The sequence below is a fragment of the Taudactylus pleione genome, unplaced genomic scaffold (genome assembly GCF_031769625.1).
Source record: "Taudactylus pleione unplaced genomic scaffold, aTauple2 ptg000316l, whole genome shotgun sequence".
Classification (NCBI taxonomy): Eukaryota; Metazoa; Chordata; class Amphibia; order Anura; family Myobatrachidae; genus Taudactylus; species Taudactylus pleione.
The window spans coordinates 1,170,425-1,195,313 of NW_028284717.1; the positions used below are offsets into that span (position 1 = coordinate 1,170,425).

The 24,889-nt window shown below is 48.1% G+C and overlaps 1 protein-coding gene across 1 annotated transcript in view; it reads left to right on the plus strand.

Annotated features, from left to right (window-relative positions):
• Positions 1-24,889, plus strand: part of CTNNA2 (catenin alpha 2) — a 937,723-nt gene that overhangs the window by 670,940 nt on the left and 241,894 nt on the right. The window contains exon 4 of the mRNA XM_088442722.1: positions 9,765-9,857. Within this exon, the coding sequence (XP_088298848.1) occupies positions 9,765-9,857 (93 nt within the window). The remainder of the gene's footprint in view (positions 1-9,764; positions 9,858-24,889) is intronic.

The following is a 24,889-nucleotide window of genomic DNA, read 5'->3' on the forward strand; positions in this document are numbered from 1 at the left end:
ATTATTCTCCATGTTACCGATGTTTACGCTTTCTTGCGTGCTGATCAGGCTGTGAGTAAAGGGAGATGGACGGCTTAGTATGGGGCTGGGCGTCTGCATCTTGTGCTGCGGTGCGTGCGCACTGTTTAGCATATTCTCGCAACGGACGGGTGCGTGCGTCTGCTAACGTGCGTTCCTCGCTGTATCAGGCCCTGTGTTGCCGCTTTGCTGCTCGCAGTTCTGACTCTTCTGAAATGTTGTTTAGACACATCCAGAGCTTCAGTGTCCGATGTGATTAATGCAAACCGAGGGGATAAAAAGAAATCCCGCAGCCATATTGTAAAGAGATAAAACACTCTTCTAGGAGAATTGCACATTTCACATCAGCTTGATAAGTATCTTAAAAGGGCAATAAAACTATTACAAAACTATTACAGTGTTTCCGAATTCTTAGCCGGCCTCTCACAGAAGCAAGATGAATTGTCCACTTTAAGCCCTAAGTAGTATCTGTCTCATGCAGGTCACCAATTCCCAGGAAATAAAACTCAAAATAAGGACAATATACGGGCTATAATACAGCATTGAGTTTTACGTTTCAATTTCATATATATGTATCCTATGATTTGTCGCCGTTTGACGTCTTTTACTGCCGGTCGTAGGCTTTGTCTGCTAGCGGAATTTGCAAAGAGCCGCTCGATGCACGAGCAATCTAAAAAAAAATATATAAAAATGAGCATATCATCTGGAAAATGTCAGCTTCTAATAAAAAGAAAAGAAAAAAAAATTGACGTAAGGCTCCAAGGCTGTTTAATAAATAGACTGAGTCATTTTTTTTTTTTTTTCCCCCTGAAAAGAAAATGATTATGTGAAGATGGAATCTTGAGTGGAATGTGGCTGGGAGGCGCGGGGCGGTGGGTGCCAGAACAGCGATTGACATTGTGATACATGCACACCACGTTCTAAACCGCTCTGAAATGGAATGGACTCTGAAGAGCAGATGGATCAGAGCTTATACAGTGATGTACACGAGACAAGGGAACAGATTAATACCGCAAGGGGAGACCAGAGGAAAACTGCAAAGACGAGGGTATTTTGAACTCATTCATGAATCATCTCCAACTGGTATCTCCGCTGGAAGGCATAATGAATACTCAAACATGCTATTTAAAAATGTATCCGTTGTTGCCTGTACAGATGTGAATTAAGAAGCCTGTTTATGATGCCATTTAAAAAAACAAAAAGTTTGCCCACCACTGAAGTTTGCAGATTGTTGGCAGATATTTTAGAGGGGGGGTAATTTATGAGGGGACATGTTACATGTCTGCGGGAGAAAGCGAGCCTGACGGAGGTGTTAACATATAAGAAATGACATGTGGCATGTGGGATCCTGGGACGAGAAACGTGTAAGTGGTGCGTGTGTTATGCATTTAGCCGAGAATGAAGACACCACGCTGCCTATGAGAGGAAGCTGGAAAATAAAGACACAAAACAAAATGTATAAGGATTCATCGTCGTGTTTCTGGTTTTGATTTTGGATCTGGATATTTAAAAAAAAAAAAAAAAAAATTATATAAAGTTTTTAAAAACAGCTAAAATCTTGTCATTTTTGCAATCCAAAACCCGAAACTGGGATTTAAAATCCGAATTCCGAACTGCCGGAAGATCAGAGCCGTGACTCGGATGTATCGGGGTCTCCTCAGGAGATTAGAACTGCGGCTCGGATTTATCAGGGTCTCCTCAGGAGATTAGAGCCGTGACTCGGATTTATCAGGGTCTCCTCAGGAGATTAGAGCCGTGACTCGGATTTATCAGGGTCTCCTCAGGAGATCAGAGCCGTGACTTGGATTTATCAGGGTCTCCTCAGGAGATTAGAGCCGTGACTCGGATTTATCAGGGTCTCCTCAGGAGATCAGAACTGTGACTCGGATTTATCAGGGTCTCCTCAGGAGATCGGAGCCGTGACTTGGATTTATCAGGGTCTCCTCAGGAGATTAGAGCCGTGACTCGGATTTATCAGGGTCTCCTCAGGAGATCAGAACCGTGACTCGGATTTATCAGGGTCTCCTCAGGAGATTAGAGCCGTGACTCGGATTTATCAGGGTCTCCTCAGGAGATTAGAGCCGTGACTCGGATTTATCAGGGTCTCCTCAGGAGATTAGAGCCGTGACTTGGATTTATCAGGGTCTCCTCTGGAAATCAGAACCGTGACTCGGATTTATCGGGGTCTCCTCAGGAGATTAGAACCGTGGCTCGGATTTATGGAGGTCTCCTCTGGAGATTAGAACCATGACTCGGATTTATCAGGGTCTCCTCAGGAGATTAGAACCATGGCTCGGATTTATCGGGGTCTCCTCAGGAGATTAGAACCGTGGCTCGGATTTATCGGGGTCTCCTCAGGAGATTAGAGCCGCGACTCGGATCTGTCCGGATTCACAAAATTCGGGTGGATTCGGTTTCCTGGAGAACCGAACCGCACGTCTCTAATTAAGACGCAGCTGGGAAATATAATAGTGTGCTATTTAAGAGTTGTGTGGATATATTTTTGTGTTTTACGTGAATATTGGTGAAACCATCTGGGTTAGTTCAACCTTCAGTACAGTATTTGAGACTTTCCAGATGAAATTGTAAAGCACAACGGAATATTCTGGCGCTTTATAATAAATGTTAATAATAAATAATGTTAATAATATAATGATGTTGGATTTGTAATATGTATTAGCCCAATCAGACTGTACTGATGAGGTGTGTTTAGCATAAACTTCTATCACATCTCTTTCCCTTATTAATGAAATAATACAATTAGTGGTTCTTAAGGTGCGTATCCACTAGACGATAAAAAAAATGAGCGATTGAACGATTACGACATCGTAATCGTTCAATTGCTCATTGTTCATTAATCGTGCAGTAAAATGCCGGCAACGACCAGCAATGCGCGCTCCCGCTGGTCGTTTTCGTCATCTATCATCGACTGAGCATGCCAGCCAACCTGATGATATCGACAGGTTGTGCATGTTCGGAGATGAGGGAGGGTGTCTGCACTGAACGACATATCGTTCAGTGTGGGCACATTACCCACTGCACAGGATGATGTACGATAGCACGATTACAATGTTGTAATCATACAGTCGTTTCACTCTCGTGTAGTGGATACGCACCTTTAGTTTTGGTTCCTGCATAAAGCCACTAAGATCCAGAGCCAGTTTGCAGTGAGAGCCATCGAGAGATGGTCCTCGGAGAGTGTTTCACTCGCTATTGCACTACGCATTTTACAAATTAGCCGCGCCAAGCGTTCAGCCGGAAACTTTTTCACAAAATATGTGCTTATTCACATCACTAATGCTACAATAGTACAATGCACGGGTACCCTGAACAGCTATGCTGGCATTTTATGTAGCTTCTATGTGCAATTCAGAGGGAGATGTATCAAAGCTTGGAAATAGATAAAGTACCAAGCAATCAGCTCCTGTCATGTTACAGGCTGTGTTTGAAAAATGACAGTTAGGAGCTGATTGGTTGGTACTTTATCTCTCTCCAAGGTTTGATATATCTCCAGCTCAGTTGCTAATCTGGGTAAAAAGGCAAAAGACAGAGGCCTGGTACGGGTGGCCGGTGCCGAGCCTCGCTCCATGCATCAATATGCTTATTCTGCCACATTATACCAATTACTTTGCACCAAGTATACTATTTCTAAATACCTGGGACTCTATAAGCAATGCGGCGGAGTGTCTAGGATGCGCCATGATCTGGTACCACATGGCTGTAATACAGTAGCTATATGGGGACACACCATACTTGCCAACTCTCCCTCATTGTCAGGGAGACTCCCTGAAATAGTAGCAATCTCCCTGTCTCCCTGAAGAGTCTAGCAATCTCCCTCATTTCATCCTTACCCCCATTATGAACCTGTTATATTAAAAAACAGAGATATATACATTCAAATGGGATCATTAGTGTCATTTCCTTGCATTGGTTCCTTGCAAGGCACAATGGCCCTGATTCAGAGCCGGACGCTCTGACCAGAGCGCTCGCTCTGAATCAGGGCCCTCCTCCATTAAAATGGAGCGTCCTCCTGGACGCTCGTATAGCTGTGGTTCACCACCCACAGCATATACGAGCGTGCAAAAAGATGGTCGCGATGGTCTTGACCATCGTGACCATCGGACTTGCGAGGGAAACCCTGCGGTCGGGTTTCCCAGCCGCAAGTCCAGGAGTGATTTTGGCTCTATCAGAGCCAAAATCACTCCCACTGACATCACTAGTGATGTCAGTGGGGCCGGCTTCAGACGGTAGGCATTCCCATGGGAACGCCTCCGTCTGGCAGGCACGCCCCCGGCACGCCCACCAAAGGGGGCGTGCTGTCAATCAACATCGACAGCACGCCCCCTTTGGTGCGAGACCCCGAGCGATGGAAAGCCCGTCGCCCGCCGGGTCTCGCGCATGCGCACGACGGAGCTCCCTCCGTCGTGCGCATAAGCAGTGGGGAACATCGACCCACTTGCGAGCGTACTGCCGCTCGCGAGTGGGTCTGAATGACCCCCAATGATCCCTATGAATTTCTGAAAAGTATTAGTGTGTTTTCATCAACAAACAGATCTTACTAACTGCTTTTGGGATGGTTACATTTGGATGTAAGTCAGGTTTAGGACACGCCTCTCAGATTTATCAGTACACGCCCACTGTAACACGCGCTCATAGGTGCTGCTTTCACAATCTCCCTGAAATGCTTTTTCAAAAGTAGGCAAGTATGGGACACACTGATCAAGAGTTTGCATTACTGAGCCATGGGGTCTGCGGATGTTGCTGGGTGATAAGGAGGGACTTAGATCACCATTTTGTACCAAGATCCTTAATGTTTATGATCTCTGCAGTTCTGCTTTGAGCACTAATAATTAAAGGCTAATGTTTCCACAATATTTTAAAAAAGTAACGCCCACCCTATCGATTGGCACTGAGAGCGTGGACATACAGGTAGCATGAAGCAGCAGGATGGCGTGGCAAGAGGTAGGGCCAGCTCAGTGCCGCGCTGCAACTCGGCCGTAAACTGAGGCAGGCAATGGGGAGAGAGGGAGACGTCATGGGGTATATTTACTAAAGCTTCTATACCAGGCAATTGGTGGTGTTGCCCATAACAACCAATCAGATTATGGCTATTATTTATTTATTGCTCGCTGGCAAATGATAGACACCTTCTGATTGGTTGCTATTGGCAACACCACCAATTGTCTGATTAGAAGCTTTAGTAAATCTACCCTCATGTGTCAAGAAATGGGAATGGGTGGTTACTTTCCAATAAGATCTCCATTGGCTTATTGCTAATTAAATACCTTAAACATCCTTACTTAACTTATCTATTAAATAAAGAGACGGACACCATAACAGCTTGGATAAAAGGTCACAGCTTTTATTTGTGAATTAATGAATTCACCTAACCAAGGTGGCCAGGAGACGCTGCATACTCAGGGCCTGATTCAGAGCCGGACGCTATTTGCGCTCGCTCGTTCAGAAAAAGGGGCCAGCTATTTAAATTGAGCGCTCGCTCTTTGCGGTCTGTTGACGCCTCTATGTCTGAGCGAGCGAACGAAACATGCGCTCGCTATTTTGTAAAGACGCCCCCTTTCCGCTCGCATCCTACGTCATCTCCGCTATTTATTTGATTAATCGAGTACATCGAAAGGCGTCTGAACTGCTCGCAGTGCTTGTGGTTGGATTTTCCTACCGCAATCATGCGAACAGTTCAGGCTAAGAGACAACCAAGTGACGTGGTTGATGACGCTGCTTTGTTAATTATGCACACCCTTAAAACGCCCGTTTTGACCGTTTGGCACGCCTGCGTTCGGATCACCACTCCCCGTTTTCAAGCACCTTCCCCTGTTACCACCCACAAACGCCTCATCCTGTCACTCAAATTAGCAGGCACTCGCTATTTTGCGAGCGCTCGATTTTCGACCACAATGACTGGTTGGCGCATGCGCAGTTGTGCGAACATCGCTCGGAGCGAACGAGCGGCCGCTTACGAGCGGCTCTGAATCAGGCCCACAGTTCTAGCTGTCAAGTTGGAGACACACACGGGGAATGACTGAAACGCTCCCCATAAAGACGCACTTACGCCATGAAGGTCCCGCCTCCCTCCTGGGCCAGTCTACTCCGAGCGCTTCCATACAAAAGCATTCGGGTCCCCTCGTACGAGAAGGACAAACTCGCCATAATACATCGAGGTCCAGCGCCCTCACAACGCTCTCTTGCGCCACAATAAAGCCACTGAGATGCAGCGTTCTCCCGCCATGCTGCACCTTCCCTGAATAAGGAAAAATTAAACACAACAAAATACAAACAGCAAAGCTTTGGGCGGGAGGGTGGGCTCCCGAATCAGCAAAGAGGCAGATCACATGCACTTCACCTCTTTTATACCCCTGGTCACAGGCTCACCCAGAATTCACAGCATTGGTCAGCTAAATCACCTGACCACCTAGACCCAGTTAATCTGTCTAGTAACAAGGCTGTCCAGACAGCCGATCAGCAAAAATCCCAGGGATCTTATTTAATCTCACGTTTAGGCAACCTTCGCTTTCTAAAATACTCTTCAAAAGGTAGGATTAGATTTCACTTATGGTGCATACACATGGTCAGATAAAAAGGACAGTATAAACGATAATGATATCGTTTATCGTTTCATTGTTTATATCGTCCTTTTTTTTAATCCCTCCAACGACCAAACTATGGGCCTGATTCAGAGCCGGACGCAATTAGCGCTCGCTCGTCCAGAAAATAGGGGTGGCTATTCAAATGAACCGTTCGCTCTTTGCGGTCTGTTCACGCCTCTAGGTCTGAACGAGCAAACAAAACATGCGGTAGTTTTTTGGGAAACTACGCCCCCTGGCCGCTCGCATCCTACGTCATGTCCGCTATTTATTAGATTAATCGAGTACATCGACCAGGGTATGAACTACTCGCTATTCTTGTGGTTGGTTTTTGCTACCACAATTTTGCGAGCAGTTCTGGCTATAAAATAACCCAGTGACGTGGTCAATGACGCTGCTGTTTTAATTATGCACACCCATAAAACGCCCGTTTTGACCTTTAAGCACTCCTGCGATCGGATCTCCACTCCCCGTTTTCAAGCACCTTCCCCTGTTACCACCCACATACGCCTCCTCCTGTCACTGAAATTATTAGGCATTCGCTATTTTGCGAGCACATGAATTTCGACCGCACTGACTGGTTCGCGCATGCGTATAACGATCCGTACGCATGCGCAGTTGGGCAAAAATCGCTCGGAGCGAACGAGCGGCCGCTTACGAGCGGCTCTGAATCAGGCCCTATGGTCGATGCATGGGCACGGATGGTCGATATTGAAATCGACCATCGCCCATGCATGCAGGCCAACCTAGTCGATATCGACCAGGTTAGCCTGTTTACAATAGGGACCCGCGATCGTTGATTGCGGGTCGTTGCGTCGTTCGGGGGGTTGGTGCATGTTGCTGGATGTTCGATATTGCACATCCAGCACATGCAGGACGATCAGACAACGATATCTGACCATTGTCTGATCGTCCCGTGTGTACGGGCCGTTAAACTGTAAACATTTAGGGAATACTCGATAGTGTCCCTGAAGGGAACGCCATCGCGGAGGTTCTGCCGCCACTTTGGGGTTTACGGTATGAAATAATCTTTCCGCTCATTCATGTAATAAAACTAATACAGTATGATATTTGATCTATAGGTACTGTAGCCATAATGTCTCCTTAGTATCATGCTATTAAGCACACGCACTCTTTAGGACTCCATGAGTTTGGAAAATACTGTTTTATACTATCACGTATCAGCAACACTTGGAATTTTCGCCTTCATGTCTCCTGAAGTTACTGGCTTGTACAGTCACCTAAACAATACAACAGTATGTATACATATATTTTTTTCAACCACACTGCTTTATTTTCATGGATTTTTATGTTTTCAGCCACATCTTATACATACTTGCCTACTTTTGAAAAAACATTTCAGGGAGATTGTGATAGCAGCACCTATGAGCGCGTGTTACAGTGGGCGTGTACTGATAAATCTGAGAGGCGTGTCCTAACCTGACTTACATCCAAATGTAAATCAGCCCAAAAGCCTTTAGTAAGATCTGTTTGTTGATGAAAACACACTAATACTTTTCAGAAATTCCAAGGGATCATTGGGGGTCATTCAGACCCACTCGCGAGCGGCAGTACGCTCGCAAGTGGGTCGATGTTCCCCACTGCTTATGCGCACGACGGAGGGAGCTCCGTCGTGCGCATGCACGAGACCCAGCGAGCGACGGGCTTTCCATCGCTCGGGGTCTCGCACCAAAGGGGGCGTGCTGTCGATGTTGATTGACAGCACGCCCCCTTTGGTGGGCGTGCCTGCCAGACGGAGGCGTTCCCATGGGAACGCCTACCGTCTGAAGCCGGCCCCACTGACATCACTAGTGATGTCAGTGGGAGTGATTTTGGCTCTGATAGAGCCAAAATCACTCCTGGACTTGCGGCTGGGAAACCCGACCGCAGGGTTTCCCTCGCAAGTCCGATGGTCACGATGGTCAAGACCATCGTGACCATCTTTTTGCACGCTCGTATATGCTGTGGGTGGTGAACCACAGCTATACGAGCATCCAGGAGGACGCTCCATTTTAATGGAGGAGGGCCCTGATTCACAGCGAGCGCTCTGGTCAGAGCGTCCGGCTCTGAATCAGGGCCATTGTGCCTTGCAAGGAACCAATGCAAGGAATTGACACTAATGATCCCATTTGAATGTATATATCTTGATTTTTGATATAACAGCTTCATAATGGGGTAAGGATGAAATGAGGGAGATTGATAGACTCTTCAGGGAGACAGGGAGATTGCTACTATTTCAGGGAGACTCCCTGACAATGAGGGAGAGTTGACAAGTATGATCTTATATCATCAAGTAAAGGTATTATTTTACTTTTGTTGTCCTTTAATCCTACTTGTCTCTGTGATAATCTCAGCATTGGATGCTAAAGCATAGTTGCCTACCTTTCAGTTGCTCTTCCCGGGAGAAGCCCGGGTAAGAGAAGCAGCAGGGGGGGTGACGGGGGCGGGGCCTGACAAAGCGCGTCATTAAGCCCCGCCCCCTCGCGGTAAAATTGTCGCGATTGGTTAACATTTACATAGGGGGCGGGGCCAAACAACGTGATTCATGTAGAATCACGTCTTAAGCCCCGCCCCCTACACGGAGACCCGCAATCGCCGCCAGAATTCTCCTCATTCTGCCCACTTCACTAGGAAGTGGGCAGAATGCGGGAGAAATGCCTACCCTTCCGGGGGTGCGGGGGGTTACCCGAAAAATCGGGAGCCTCCCGCGAAAACCGGGAGGGTAGGCATGTATGTGCTAAAGTACCTGCACCACAGCTTTGCGTAAAGATAATTCCCCACCGTTCTGTTTGGCTTTATAAATGGTCCTCAGACAACTGCTAAATACGGGAAATGAGCAGAACAAATAGATAATAGTAACCAAGGTTAATGAGGTAAAAAAAAATCGCTACATTGTGTCACAGGGGGGAGATGTATCAAACTTTGGAGAGATATAAAGTACCAGCCAATCAGCTCCTGTCATTTTGCAAACACAGCCTGTAACATGACAGGAGCTGATTGGTTAGCACTTTATATCTCGCCGAGATTTAGTACATCTCCCCCACAGTCTGCACCTGTTTGCCTATGTTTATGATGGATGTTGCGTGTAAATCCCAGCATGTCTTGATACATGTACCTGATGAGTTGCTCTGCTCTCCTGTTTTTCAGGTGGCAAACCTGGCTTGTTCAATATCCAATAATGAAGACGGAGTGAAGTTGGTGCGTATGGCGGCCACCCAGATCGATAGTTTATGCCCACAGGTATGTGTCATTCATTTATTAATACGTTGAACATTACATATAATCACCGGGCCTTGACATATGATCTATCGGACGTACATTGCACCTGAAAAAGGCGTACACGTGTTTTCAACCAAGTGCAGAGTCGCACGCAGGAGCAAAGTGGGCGTGGACAGCATATACATGCGCCATAAGACAGGAATAGGTGTAAGACCTGACCTGCGGGCCGTGTCTTACAGTATATTGCTTCCCATACATGTATAAAGACTCTGGGGGTCATTCGACCCGGTCGTTAGCGCTGATGCGCTCGGACCGGATCGATGGCCCCCCACAGAGCATGCGCACGACGGCGCCGGCGCCGTCGTGCGCATGCGTGAGACCCGCTACGACCGACAGCGCCGGTCGTAGCGGGTCTCGATCCAAAGGGGGCGAGTTGTCGATGTTGATTGACAGCTCGCCCCGTTTGGAAGGCGGGCCGCGGGGGTGGCAGCCCGAACGGAGGCGTTCCCATGGGAACGCCTACCGTTTGGGGGAGGCCCCACTGACATCACTAGTGATGTCAGTGGAGAGCTTCCGGCTCAGACAGAGACAGAAGCTCTCCGGGGCTTACGACAAGGGAGACCCTACCCTAGGGTCTCGTCATAAGCCCCGATGGTCGCGATGGTCTATGACCATCACCGGAGCGGTTGTTAGAGCTGTGGGTGTTAACCCACAGCCTAACGACTACAACAGAGGCGGCGGTCAGGATGCAAATGGCCACCCTGTTTCTGAGCGACCGCTTGCATCCTCCGACCGCCTCTGAATGAGGCCCTCAGAGCCCTGTTTGCTTTAGCAAAAGAAGAAAAAAAAAATCAAGTTCTAAAATATGATTTGCAAAATCACATTCTTTGTCTGAGAGATGTAAGGAGGACCAATCAGTGTCAGCGTGGCGTCCACGCTGACCAATCACAAGCTCCTGTCCTGGCAACCCGCAAAGGATACAGCTATTCTGTGTCTGTTTTGCAACTCTGCATACAGAACCCGTTATGTGAATACGCCCCTTGTGTACATTGCGCACGACAGAACGCCCAGTCTCCCCCAGTACCTCCTCTTCGATGCAAAATTAAGTACGTCTCAGGACAGGGGTGCATTTGTAATTTGCAGGCATATCAACGCTTTCTGAGCACCTGTAACGTGAAAATAGGCAGATTGCGCTTCAGCATATTTATTATTTATTACCAGTTATGTTTATAGTGCACACATATTCCGCAGCACTGTACAGAGAATATTTGGCCATTCACATTAGTCCCTGCCCCAGTGGAGCTTACACTCTATATTCCCTACCACATGTACACACACATACACACTAGGGTTAACTTTATATTGTTGGGAGCCGATTAACCTACCAGTATATTTTTGGAGTGTGGGAGGAAACCGGAGCACCTGGAGGAAACCAACGCAAGCACAGGGAGAATATACAAACTCCACACAGATAGGGCCGTAGTGGGAGTACACTCAGCTCTGCAACAGCCCAACTGTATTAAAGGGGCCTATTCGTCATTACTTAAATGGGCGGTTAACCATGTGGAACTGAAAACTTCCAGTGTTTGCCTGCGAGAAGAAGCGCTATCTTTAGATGACGCTTGTACTCGCAGCCCCGCTCCTTGCTATGGGAAGGAGTTCCGAGGATGCGATGAAGGATCCGAGCAGATGCCTCCACCGCCTCCTCACTGCCTCCGCGGCGCTGTGCGCTTGCGTGACCTTGGTCACACATGCGCAGAAGCTGGTCGCTGGGGGGAGGTAAGTAATGCTGCTACATCTGTAGCAGTATTATTAATCGCGGGGACCGCTGCTTTTCGGAGCAGTTGTCCCCGCACCGGAACATTGATGACTTGCTCCGGTGTTAAGTATCTCCCGTGGAGAGGTGAATATTTCACCCCTGATGATGAATAGGCCCCATTGTGAGAAGGATGCAGCCTGCTGGTGTATTGATCATGTGTGGGATGAATTCAGTATGGCATGGCATAGATGATAGAATGACATGTTCATATTTTCCAGTGTAGAACTGGGGTCAGCAGCCTGTGGCACTAGCTGCTGTGGAATGACTCATCCCAACATGTCCTGCCAGCATGCCCTAACAGCAAATCTGTGGCACGGCATGCTGGCAGGTGAGGTTCACAGAAACGAGCTGCCTACCCCTGGTGTAGAACATTATGGGCGGTATTCAATTGTTTCTCCTGTCGGGCGCGATCAGCTGCCGGCGCACCATTTCAGCTCGCAGCCCCAGCGGGTGCGAGATGAAATGGGCAAAAAGTGACATGTTTGCGCACCCAAACATCACTTTTCGCGGTCGCGCTCAGCACTTTGGTCGGGGGTAGCTGCTTTACGCGGCTAATCCCGACCACTTTGGGCGCAATCAGCTGGAAAAACTGCAGCAATTGAATAGCACCCCGCGATCTCCCGTCACTTTAGACTGGAGAACGGGCGCGCTATAACAATTGAATACTGCCCTATATTGTGATTTAATAGGCTGTCTGGGGAAGCCAGATTACATTCCAGTGCCAGCACATGATGACCTCAAGTCTCTGGCACTGACAATACATCTTTAAGCTTGGCTGAGGACTGCGTTACATAAACTTGCATCCATTATATGGAGAAATAAGATTATGGGCCTCATTCAGCTCGGATCGCAAGTCTGCGTTCGCACGCACCTGGTCGATGTTTGCGGTCTGCGTATGCACCACAGTGCGCGTGTGCGAAGCGGCCACTGCGATCGTGAGGGCAGCGGATACGCAGTGGTACGGAGAAATGATTGACGGCAAGTGCCGTTTGTGGGTGGAGTGGGGGGAGGTCGAAGGAACGCAGGTGGGCCTGTGCATTTGAACGCCGTTACAGGGGCGCGCATAATTTAACCCCAGCGAGGGCCTACACAGCCAGAGCTCTACATGGCGACAGGAAGCTTCGCAGGTTGTGAGTCATGTCAAGCTCCACCACAACTCTGCACATGGGACCGATGTTACTCAATGTTACCGATGTTTTCGCTGACTTGCGGATGTATGTAATGGGAAGTGGGCGGCTTTATAAGCTGGTGGGCGTCATGGTATAATGCTTCGATCACATTCATTTGCATATTTTTGCAACGAGCGGGTGCGTTGCGATTGCAGACTTGCGATCCAAGCTGAATGACGCCCCATATTATGAAAGACCGAATTAGTCACTGCACTAGAAGAATGACATAAAATTGGGACGTATTGCTGACATAAAGTTCACTTCATAAATATCACCATTTTCTTTCTTTTTTGGGGGAACAAGTGTATATAAAACACCAATATATACCAATGTGAGAGAAAGAAAGTGACCCTGTTTATTTTGCATCCTAGCTGTAGGAATGATTCAGGATATACATTGATTATTCTGTTATGAAGATGTCAGACTGCATGGTGTCGTTTGGCTGTGTGCAGTGTATTAATGCCACACAGAAAACATTATTAAACAACAGCACTGGGACCATTGCTCTAAAGCATTTGCTGTTGTTATAAGATCATCGTTTACCTCAGGGATGTAATCTATATAATCAGACAGCTCCTAGATTTCTAGAGTAACCATAACGCATACTTGCCTACTTTTGTAAAAGCATTTCAGGGAGAGTGTGATAGCAGCCCCTATGAGCGCGGCGGTAAAGTGGGCGTGTCCTGCTACATCTGAGAGGCGTGTCATATACCTGACTTACATCCAAATGGAAATGAGCCCCAAAGCGGTCAGTAAGATCTACTTGGTGATGAGAACACACTGATACTTTTCACAAATTTCCTGTAGCCATAGGGATCATTGTGCCTTATAACAATGCAGGGAAATGATATTAATGATCCCATTTGAATGTACAGTATGTATCTCTTGGGACTTTTTTTTTTACATATAAGATGCAATGAGGGAGATTGCTAGACTTTTCAGGGAGTCAGGGAGATTGTTGCTATATCAGGGAGTCTCTCTGACAATCTGGGAGAGTAGGGAAGTATGCCATAACATCAGTGCCAGATTAAGGTCCACATGGGCCTGGAGCTGAAATTTATGAATGGCCTATTGTGTGGCGCTGCAGGGGAGGGTGATAACTTCTGTGGCTGTGTGACCAGTGATGTGGTCTACACAGGGGGCATGGCTATGTCCATGGGGGCAAAACTTGCGCCTACCTTTAACAAATTTATAGTGGAGCAATAACAAAAAAGTTTTGTTTCTTTTGTGAAAGTACAAACACAGCTGCCATCCGCGGCCTGCGGCACCTCTGGAGGTTATGATTGACCATAATCACCCCTCATAGATGCAGCAGCTCCCTATATGCATACACACAGAGACATATATATATATATATATATATATATATGTAACCCCCCTTCAGTGTGCGGTGTGAAACAAAGATGTATTTGGAGTGATACACCTCCTATTGCCTCAGGCTAGCTCTCCAGGGTGTGGGCAATACCTGAGAAGGGGGTCCCTGCCCATGCAGGCTTTATAACAGTCACACAGATACAGGTATAGATAGACACATGCAACAACAGTTCTTTTGAATAACTTGGGCGCCAGACCTTCTCTTACAAAACTATACCACTTTATTTCTCTCCTCCTGCACATGACTTTACAGGACAAGGATATGGTTACAGCAGCTTCTCCTCTCCCTCCAGCTCATATACCTGGCATGTCAGATGGTATATGACAATCTTATGGATATGGTTACATTACATCACACTCTTCTTCACCTGCACAGTCTTTAAGCACAGTCACAAAGAATGTTTTGCATTTTACACACACAGGTCCACCTGGCCCTTTGCTGGCTGGTGCTTGTAGTTCTCCACTTCATACATGCAGGTCCCACCTAGCCCTTCGCTGGCTGGTGCCTGTAGTTCTCCACTTCATACATGCAGGTCCACCTAGCCCTATGCTGGCTGGTGCCTGTAGTTCTCTACATTATACGTGCAGGTCCACCTAGCCCTATGCTGGCTGGTGCCTGTAGTTCTCCACTTCATACATACAGGTCCACCTGGCCCTATGCTGGCTGGTGCCTGTAGTTCCACAGCTTCACACACATCTCACATAACTTCTTTTGCACTCTGCCTCTCCTTTGTCTCTTCTAAGACAATATACAGAGTGTCTCATACCCAGTCTGCCTCTCTCTGCTCCCCTTCTCTTTCACATGGGACAGCAATATACAGACTTTTCTATTGCAGCTATCAGACTCTCAGCTGCCGTCCATCCCTATCCTACAGGAATGGCTCCTATAGCCACACTGCTACCACAGTGACCCCCCCTTTAATGGCTGCTGGGGGGCTTTTATGCATAAGGGACTCCTCTGGTACCTTAACAGTAAAAGCTCCTGGGAAATTCCTCTTCCCCATCTCTTCAACACATATACTTGCGTCTCTTACCCCTCTCATGGGTGCTGAACACTTCACTGAGCGGCTCACACTGCAACCTTCCAGCTCTTTCTCTGTGGTCTCTCACAGACTTTATCTCAGTGGTCTCACTCCAGACCTATTTCTCCTTTGGCGTTAGATGGGTATCGTGGCAGTCACCACGGCCCCGCCAATCTCCCCCTGCCAGGGGAGCACGAGGGCTACATTTCTGCTTCCAGCTCTGAAGCTTCCCAAAGATGTCTGCTCTCTCCCAAATTCTTCTTCTCAACACCCTTTGTTCTCTCCCCCTCCTCCCCCTGCTCTGCCAGCTACACACCCAGTCTTCCCACCCCTGCGTGTCTATCTCTCCAGCCCCTCCTTTACCTGAAAACTGATCCCAGGGTCTCAGGCATGTAATATCTACAACAGGAAGCAAGCTCTAACACTGAGAGGGGTGTTTTTACAAATACCATCCCTTAGAGGGTGTTACATATATATATATATATATATATATATATATACACTGTATATAAACACTAATATATATATCAATGGGTTGGGTACGGGTTTCCAGTGCCGGCATCCCGCCAGGGTTAGGATAACAACACTTGCTGGTCAGTATCCTGACCCTCCCCCCTAGTGCCTAATCCTAACCTCTCCCCTCTGCACCCGTAAACCTAACCCTCTCTACTTAGTATCCAACCCTCCCCCTAATGCTTAACCCTAAGCCCAGTACTTACAGTCAGAATGCCGGCAGTCAGGAGGCCGGGACCAGGATTCTGACAGGTGTCATGATTCCAGCGCTGGCATTGTAAGCACCGGAATCCCGACTGTCGGTATAATGACCGTATCCAATACCAGTGAAGGCGACACTCTGACTGCGATTGTGGATCACACAAGACCCCCAAGATGCTTTCAATGTTTCAGAATTCTTTACTTAGGTTCTTTAATCATGAAAGAACCTAAATCCCGGTACACACTAGGTTGACGTTGGACTGACCCGCGACCTATCTGTCGATTTTTAAGTGTATACACACTTGCCAATCATCTGCCCGATGACCCGGCCTTGACAGCTGCACAGCAGATCGGATATGTCTGTGAACCATGTCGTTCACAGACATATCTGCTGTACACACACGGTGATGCACTATGGATATATCGCCTGTTCAGTGGAATGGGGGCTATATCTATCAGTGTGTACCCAGCTTAAGTAAAGAGTTATTGTATTTTGAAAGCAATTGGATGTCCTGTGTGGTGCATAATCACCATCAGGGTCGCATTTATTGGCATAATTGTGTGGATGCCAACCTGTTGCAGAAGTTGGCAATTAAGGAGGACACTGGTGCAAATTCTATTTACGAGCATGCAGGGGCGTTTTAAGAGAGGAGGGGGCCCATGTGCACTCCTCGTGTGGGGCCCCCCTCCTCTCTCCCTGGTGGCTGGCCGCCGACTGACGCGGCTGGCTAGCCACTGGAGCATTAGTCGACTCCGGGCACTAGAGTGTGCCCGGAGTCTACTACAAATGCGCAGAACGCCGGAAAAGGGGCGGGGCAGCCATTTTTCCGGTGTTCTGAGCAGCAGTGACCCCCGACGCGGGACCTCGGACAGGTAAGTTTAAAAAAAACATGGGTGCAGTGTGTGCGGTGCGGGGCCCCCCTGGACCCGGGGGCCCCGCACCGCACACACTGCATTCATTATAGATACACCACTGCGAGTATGGGAGTGCCAGGTTCAACAACTGATCTATCTATCTATATATATATATCCACACATATACAAAAACATATATATATATATATACATACATGTGCACACATATACAAAAACATATACATATACACACATATACAAAAACATGTATATATATATATATATATATTAGGGATGTGCAGGCTCGGATAGGTTCGAGTTTGCACGTGGAGTTCGGATTTTTCCCTCCAAAAAAACGGAACTCAGAACGAGGCAAAACGTCATCTTACATGGACGAACATCATCATTCCTGGACAAAAGTCCAGGAATGATGATGTTCGTCCATGTAAGATGACGTTTTGCCTCTTTCTGAGTTCCGTTTTTTTGGAGGAAAAAATCCGAACTCCACGTGCAAACTCGAACCTATCCGAGCCTGCACATCCCTAATATATATATATATATATACACACACATATATACACACAGTATATATATATATATATATATATACATACAAATACACACATTTGTGTATATATACACATATATACATACACATACATACATACACACAGTACATACACACACTTAATAGATGCCATACATGACACTGACCTGTGGGAAGGAACGCTGGTTATGCATGCTGGCTTCTTCTCACAGCAGCTCAGCCTCTGCACTCTGCTCAAAAGGCTAACCTTATAGTTTAATTTCATTGCGCAGGGAGGAGGGGAGTAGTGGCCCCTTGGGTGAAACGGCTGGGCTTCAGATGACCCAGGGAACCGGAGCCAATTTCACATGGCCAGGGAAGCTAGTACGACCTGGGGGGCGGAGCTTTGGGCGGCATGGGGGCGGAGCTTCGCGCATCATGGGGGCGGAGCCTCAGACTGCAGGGCCAGGGAGAGAAATTGGACAGTCAGTGACGGAGCTTCGGACTGCCGATGCGCGGAGGGGGGTGAATGGACCAGACTTCGAATCCTCCATCACTGCAATGCAGTGTTGTCGGATTCAAAGCAGTGCAGACAGTGTTCACAGGGATTTTTTTTTCCTGTCTGCACTGCGTTGGGCCTATTTTAATGGTTGGCCTGGAGCTGGAGCTCCACCCGGCCCATTAGTAATCCGGCCCTGCATAACATTTATTTGTGACCTGCACACACCGAGGAGGCAGCCATTTTGTATGTTTGCTTGTTGAATTAGTGAAATCACTAAGGGCTCTATTTACTACAATTCGCATTTGTAGTGCAGATTGTAGTGTGATATTACCGACTGAATTCACATTGCGAATTCAGGTAATATCACAGGGATTTACTACAAATCCCTTGCAGGGACAGAGCTTGCGAGAAAGCTCTGTCCCTGCGAATCCCCTCCGCACACTAGTTACGATATTTTCGCAAAACAATACCGTGACTAGTGCCCCAAGCATGCGCCGACCGGCTACCGCTGCTGCCCCCTGGCGCTAAGCCCTGCCCCCGACACTAAGCCCCGCCCCCGCAGTCATCGGTGCTCCGGTCAGCTGATATCCAGGCTTGCCTACCCTCCCGATTTGGCCGGGAGCCTCCCGATTTTCGGGTGCCGCTCCCAGCCCCCCGGAAAGGCAGGCAAGCCTCCCGGAAGCCTCCGACTCTCCCGTTCCCCCCCCTAAAAAGGTTAGAAACCCCTGCAGCGGGGAAGCCGGTGACACGATTCGCGCTGAATCGCATCATCGTGGCCCCGCCCCCTGCTTCACACTGCCGAAAATAACGGCATTGTGAAGAGGGGCGGAGCCACGATGACGCGATCGTGCGGCTCTGCCCCCGGCTCCACCCCCAATTTACCACCTTCTGGCTGGCGCGCCCCCTGCTCCGCCCCCAATGACCGCCCCCCCGTTGTTAGCCGACAATCAGCTCCCTCCCGGAAGGCTGGAGCTGATTGTCGGCAAGTATGCTGATATCCCATACTGCATTGGGACCCGATCACTTGATGACCAGGCCCCAGTGCTGCATGGGAGACCAGCTGACCGGAGGGGAGTCATCACGGGAGCCCTGACCACCAGTGCCTGGAGTCAGATAAGTGAATTTTTTGTTTACTATTTTTGTTATTTTTTTTGCAGTGTATCAGCTTGCGGTCTGTTTAGACCACACAGCTGATTACTGGGGCCGGCTCCCGAATCTGCTCTGCCCGTTAGAGCAGAGTGGGAGCCCGGTAACCGGGGGAGACCCTGGATAACGCCACCTCCAGGTGGCGTTATTATCACAGGGCTTCCCCCGGTATTTTTTTACAATTTATTTTTAGTAACTTTGGTCGTATCACATTTCCCATTAGAATTATGGGAAATGCGATCTGCTTTACTAAAAATAAGTGATACTTAGGGGTTGGAGTAGAATTTTATGAATTCTACTCCAATTGCCCTGAAATAACTATAGGTGATACTAAAATAATGTGAAAAGGGTGTGAAAACACCCTTTTTCACTTTATTTTAGTCAAAATAATGTTAATAAGTAGAGCCCTAAGACCCAAATAATACCTCTTGAATCAGTTGGGGCAGTTTCAAGGTGACGGATACATGGGTTCGTAGATTTGTCACCAGGTTTGACATTCAATGAATAAAAAGATGACAGAACAGATGTTCTGAAGTAGAGGGGTCTATTCATATGGCTAACGAAAAATATCACTATATATCGCATCATATCAATGAGATATATAGGCCGGGATGTACTAAGGTGGCGGGGACCATTCCGCCAGTCACCGCATATGTACTAATCGCATATGTACTAACATATGAGATTAGTATCGCAAAGGACAGCTCTTGCGATAAGAGCTGCCCTTTGTGAAGCAGCCGACGCCGGGTGAGTGGGTCTCCGTCGGCCCCACCCCCTCCGACCCTCGGGAGCTTCCTGCTGGTGACCTGTGCAGGAAGCCCCGGGCTCCTCCTCCTCCTCCCTGCACCCGGAAGAAGATTAGGAGGAGGAGGGAGCGGAGGACCCAGGAGGAGCACGGGACGGCAACCATGGAGAGCAGGTGAGTGGGGGCCATTGCTGGGCGTCTACGAGGCAGCAGCGAAGCGTCGGGTGCGGTAAGAAGAGGAGGAATACCCTTCTCCATGGTAACCCGCTGTTTGAATCACCAAAAGCAGTGAAATTCCTGTTTTCAGCTAAACAGGACTTTTCACTGCTCTATGAATACTCCCCAAAATGTGTTTTTCCGTCAACCTGTAAAGGAGAGGGGCTGCATCTATTGGCAGATTCCATAGGTCTGATTCATATAGGTGTCAGTCTACACAATGATCAACTTAATCCAGGTCTTAGGTTTATTAACCAAGCAGAACAGGGTGCAGGATGACACAGGGTTAATGCAGGTACACAATGCGGGCATATAAATACAACAGATCCAGACAGGTGGTGTTAACGCAGGTGGTGTACAGATAAAGGGAAGCACACACCTGTACAGACACAAAGAGTGGTGCAGATAAAGGGAAGCGCACACCTGTACAAACACAAAGAAGGGTGCAGATAAATAGAAGCACACACCTGTTCAGACACAAAGAGTGGTGCAGATAAAGGGAAGCACACACCTGTACAGACACAAAGAGTGGTGTAGATAAAGGGAAGCACACACCTGTACAGACACAAAGAGTGGTGCAGATAAAGGGAAGTGCACACCTGTACAGACACAAAGAGTGGTGCAGATAAAGGGAAGCGCACACCTGTACAAACACAAAGAGGGGTGCAGATAAATAGAAGCACACACCTGTTCAGACACAAAGAGGGGTGAAGATAAAGGGAAGCGCACACCTGTACAGACACAAAGAGTGGTGCAGATAAATGGAAGCGCACACCTGTACAGACACAAAGAGTGGTGCAGATAAAGGGAAGCACACACCTGTACAGACACAAAGAGTGGTGCAGATAAAGGGAAGCGCACATCTGTACAATCACAAAGAGGGGTGCAGATAAAGGGAAGCGTACACCTGTACAGACACAAAGAGTGGTGCAGATAAATGGAAGCGCACACCTGTACAGACACAAAGAGTGGTGCAGATAAAGGGAAGCACACACCTGTACAGACACAAAGAGTGGTGTAGATAAAGGGAAGCACACACCTGTACAGACACAAAAAGTGGTGCAGATAAAGGGAAGCGCACACCTGTACAAACACAAAGAGGGGTGCAGATAAAGGGAAGCGCACACCTGTACAGACACAAAGAGTGGTGCAGATAAAGGGAAGTGCACACCTGTACAGACACAAAGAGTGGTGCAGATAAAGGGAAGCACACACCTGTACTTAAACAAAGAGTGGTGCAGATAAAGGGAAGTGCACACCTGTACAGACACAAAGAGTGGTGCAGATAAAGGGAAGCACACACCTGTACAGACACAAAGAGTGGTGCAGATAAAGGGAAGCACACACCTGTACAGACACAAAGAGAGGTGTAGATAAAGGGAAGCAGACACCTGTACATAAACAAAGAGTGGTGCAGATAAAGGGAAGCGCACACCTGTACAGACACAAAGAGTGGTGCAGATAAAGGGAAGCGCACACCCGTACAAACACAAAGAGTGGTGCAGATAACGGGAAGGGCACACCTGTACAGACACAAAGAGGGGTGCAGATAACGGGAAGCGCACACCTGTAAAGACACAAAGAGGGGTGCAGATAAAGGGAAGCGCACACCTGTACAGACACAAAGAGAGATGCAGATAAAGGGAAGCAGACACCTGTACAGACACAAAGAGTGGTGCAGATAAAGGGAAGCAGACACCTGTACAGACACAAAGAGTGGTGCAGATAAAGGGAAGCGCACACCTGTACAGACACAAAGAGTGGTGCAGATAAAGGGAAGCACACACCTGTACAGACACAAAGAGTGGTGCAGATAAAGGGAAGCGCACACCCGTACAGACACAAAGAGTGGTGCAGATAACGGGAAGGGCACACCTGTACAGACACAAAGAGGGGTGCAGATAAAGGGAAGCGCACACCTGTAAAGACACAAAGAGGGGTGCAGATAAAGGGAAGCGCACACCTGTACAGACACAAAGGGTGGTGCAGATAAAGGGGAGCACACACCTGTACATAAACAAAGAGTGGTGCAGATAAAGGGAAGCACACACCTGTACAGACACAAAGAGTGGTGCAGATAAAGGGAAGCGCACACCTGTACAGATACAAAGAGTGGTGCAGATAAAGGGAAGCGCACACCTGTACAGATACAAAGAGTGGTGCAGATAAAGGGAAGCGCACACCTGTACGTAAACAAAGAGTGGTGCAGATAAAGGGAAGCGCACACCTGTACAGACACAAAGAGTGGTGCAGATAAAGGGAAGCACACACCTGTACAGACACAAAGAGTGGTGCAGATAAAGGGAAGCACAGACCTGTACAGACACAAAGAGTGGTGCAGATAACGGGAAGCGCACACCTGTACAGACACAAAGAGGGGTGCAGATAAAGGGAAGCGCACACCTGTACAGACACAAAGGGTGGTGCAGATAAAGGGGAGCACACACCTGTACAGACACAAAGGGTGGTGCAGATAAAGGGGAGCACACACCTGTACATAAACAAAGAGTGGTGCAGATAAAGGGAAGCACACACCTGTACTTAAACAAAGAGTGGTGCAGATAAAGGGAAGTGCACACCTGTACAGACACAAAGAGTGGTGCAGATAAAGGGAAGCACACACCTGTACATAAACAAAGAGTGGTGTAGATAACGGGAAGCGCACACCTGTACAGACACAAAGAGGGGTGCAGATAAAGGGAAGCGCACACCTGTACAGACAGAAAGAGTGGTGCAGGTAACGGGAAGCGCACACCTGTACAGACACAAAGAGGGGTGCAGATAACGGGAAGCGCACACCTTTACAGACACAAAGAGGGGTGCAGATAAAGGGAAGCGCACACCCGTACAGACACAAAGAGTGGTGCAGATAAAGGGAAGCACACACCTGTACAGACACAAAGAGAGGTGCAGATAACGGGAAGCGCACACCTGTACAGACACAAAGGGTGGTGCAGATAAAGGGGAGCACACACCTGTACATAAACAAAGAGTGGTGCAGATAAAGGGAAGCACACACCTGTACTTAAACAAAGAGTGGTGCAGATAAAGGGAAGTGCACACCTGTACAGACACAAAGAGTGGTGCAGATAAAGGGAAGCACACACCTGTACATAAACAAAGAGTGGTGTAGATAACGGGAAGCGCACACCTGTACAGATACAAAGAGGGGTGCAGATAAAGGGAAGCGCACACCTGTACAGACAGAAAGAGTGGTGCAGGTAACGGGAAGCGCACACCTGTACAGACACAAAGAGGGGTGCAGATAACGGGAAGCGCACACCTTTACAGACACAAAGAGGGGTGCAGATAAAGGGAAGCGCACACCCGTACAGACACAAAGAGTGGTGCAGATAAAGGGAAGCACACACCTGTACAGACACAAAGAGAGGTGCAGATAACGGGAAGCGCACACCTGTACAGACACAAAGGGTGGTGCAGATAAAGGGGAGGACACACCTGTACATAAACATAGAGTGGTGCAGATAAAGGGAAGCACACACCTGTACTTAAAGAAAGAGTGGTGCAGATAAAGGGAAGCGCACACCTGTACAGACACAAAGGGTGGTGCAGATAATGGGGAGGACACACCTGTACATAAACATAGAGTGGTGCAGATAAAGGGAAGCACACACCTGTACTTAAAGAAAGAGTGGTGCAGATAAAGGGAAGCGCACACCTGTACAGACACACAGAGTGGTGCAGATAAAGGGAAGCACACATCTGTACAGACACAAAGAGTGGTGCAGATAAAGGGAAGCACACATCTGTACAGACACAAAGAGTGGTGCAGATAAAGGGAAGCACACACCTGTACTTAAACAAAGAGTGGTGCAGATAAAGGGAAGCGCACACCCGTACAGACACAAAGAGTGGTGCAGATAAAGGGAAGCACACACCTGTACAGACACAAAGAGTGGTGCAGATAAAGGGAAGCACACACCTGTACAGACACAAAGAGAGGTGTAGATAAAGGGAAGCAGACACCTGTACATAAACAAAGAGTGGTGCAGATAAAGGGAAGCGCACACCTGTACAGACACAAAGAGTGGTGCAGATAAAGGGAAGCGCACACCCGTACAAACACAAAGAGTGGTGCAGATAACGGGAAGGGCACACCTGTACAGACACAAAGAGGGGTGCAGATAACGGGAAGCGCACACCTGTAAAGACACAAAGAGGGGTGCAGATAAAGGGAAGCGCACACCTGTACAGACACAAAGAGAGATGCAGATAAAGGGAAGCAGACACCTGTACAGACACAAAGAGTGGTGCAGATAAAGGGAAGCAGACACCTGTACAGACACAAAGAGTGGTGCAGATAAAGGGAAGCGCACACCTGTACAGACACAAAGAGTGGTGCAGATAAAGGGAAGCACACACCTGTACAGACACAAAGAGTGGTGCAGATAAAGGGAAGCGCACACCCGTACAGACACAAAGAGTGGTGCAGATAACGGGAAGGGCACACCTGTACAGACACAAAGAGGGGTGCAGATAAAGGGAAGCGCACACCTGTAAAGACACAAAGAGGGGTGCAGATAAAGGGAAGCGCACACCTGTACAGACACAAAGGGTGGTGCAGATAAAGGGGAGCACACACCTGTACATAAACAAAGAGTGGTGCAGATAAAGGGAAGCACACACCTGTACAGACACAAAGAGTGGTGCAGATAAAGGGAAGCGCACACCTGTACAGATACAAAGAGTGGTGCAGATAAAGGGAAGCGCACACCTGTACAGATACAAAGAGTGGTGCAGATAAAGGGAAGCGCACACCTGTACGTAAACAAAGAGTGGTGCAGATAAAGGGAAGCGCACACCTGTACAGACACAAAGAGTGGTGCAGATAAAGGGAAGCACACACCTGTACAGACACAAAGAGTGGTGCAGATAAAGGGAAGCACAGACCTGTACAGACACAAAGAGTGGTGCAGATAACGGGAAGCGCACACCTGTACAGAC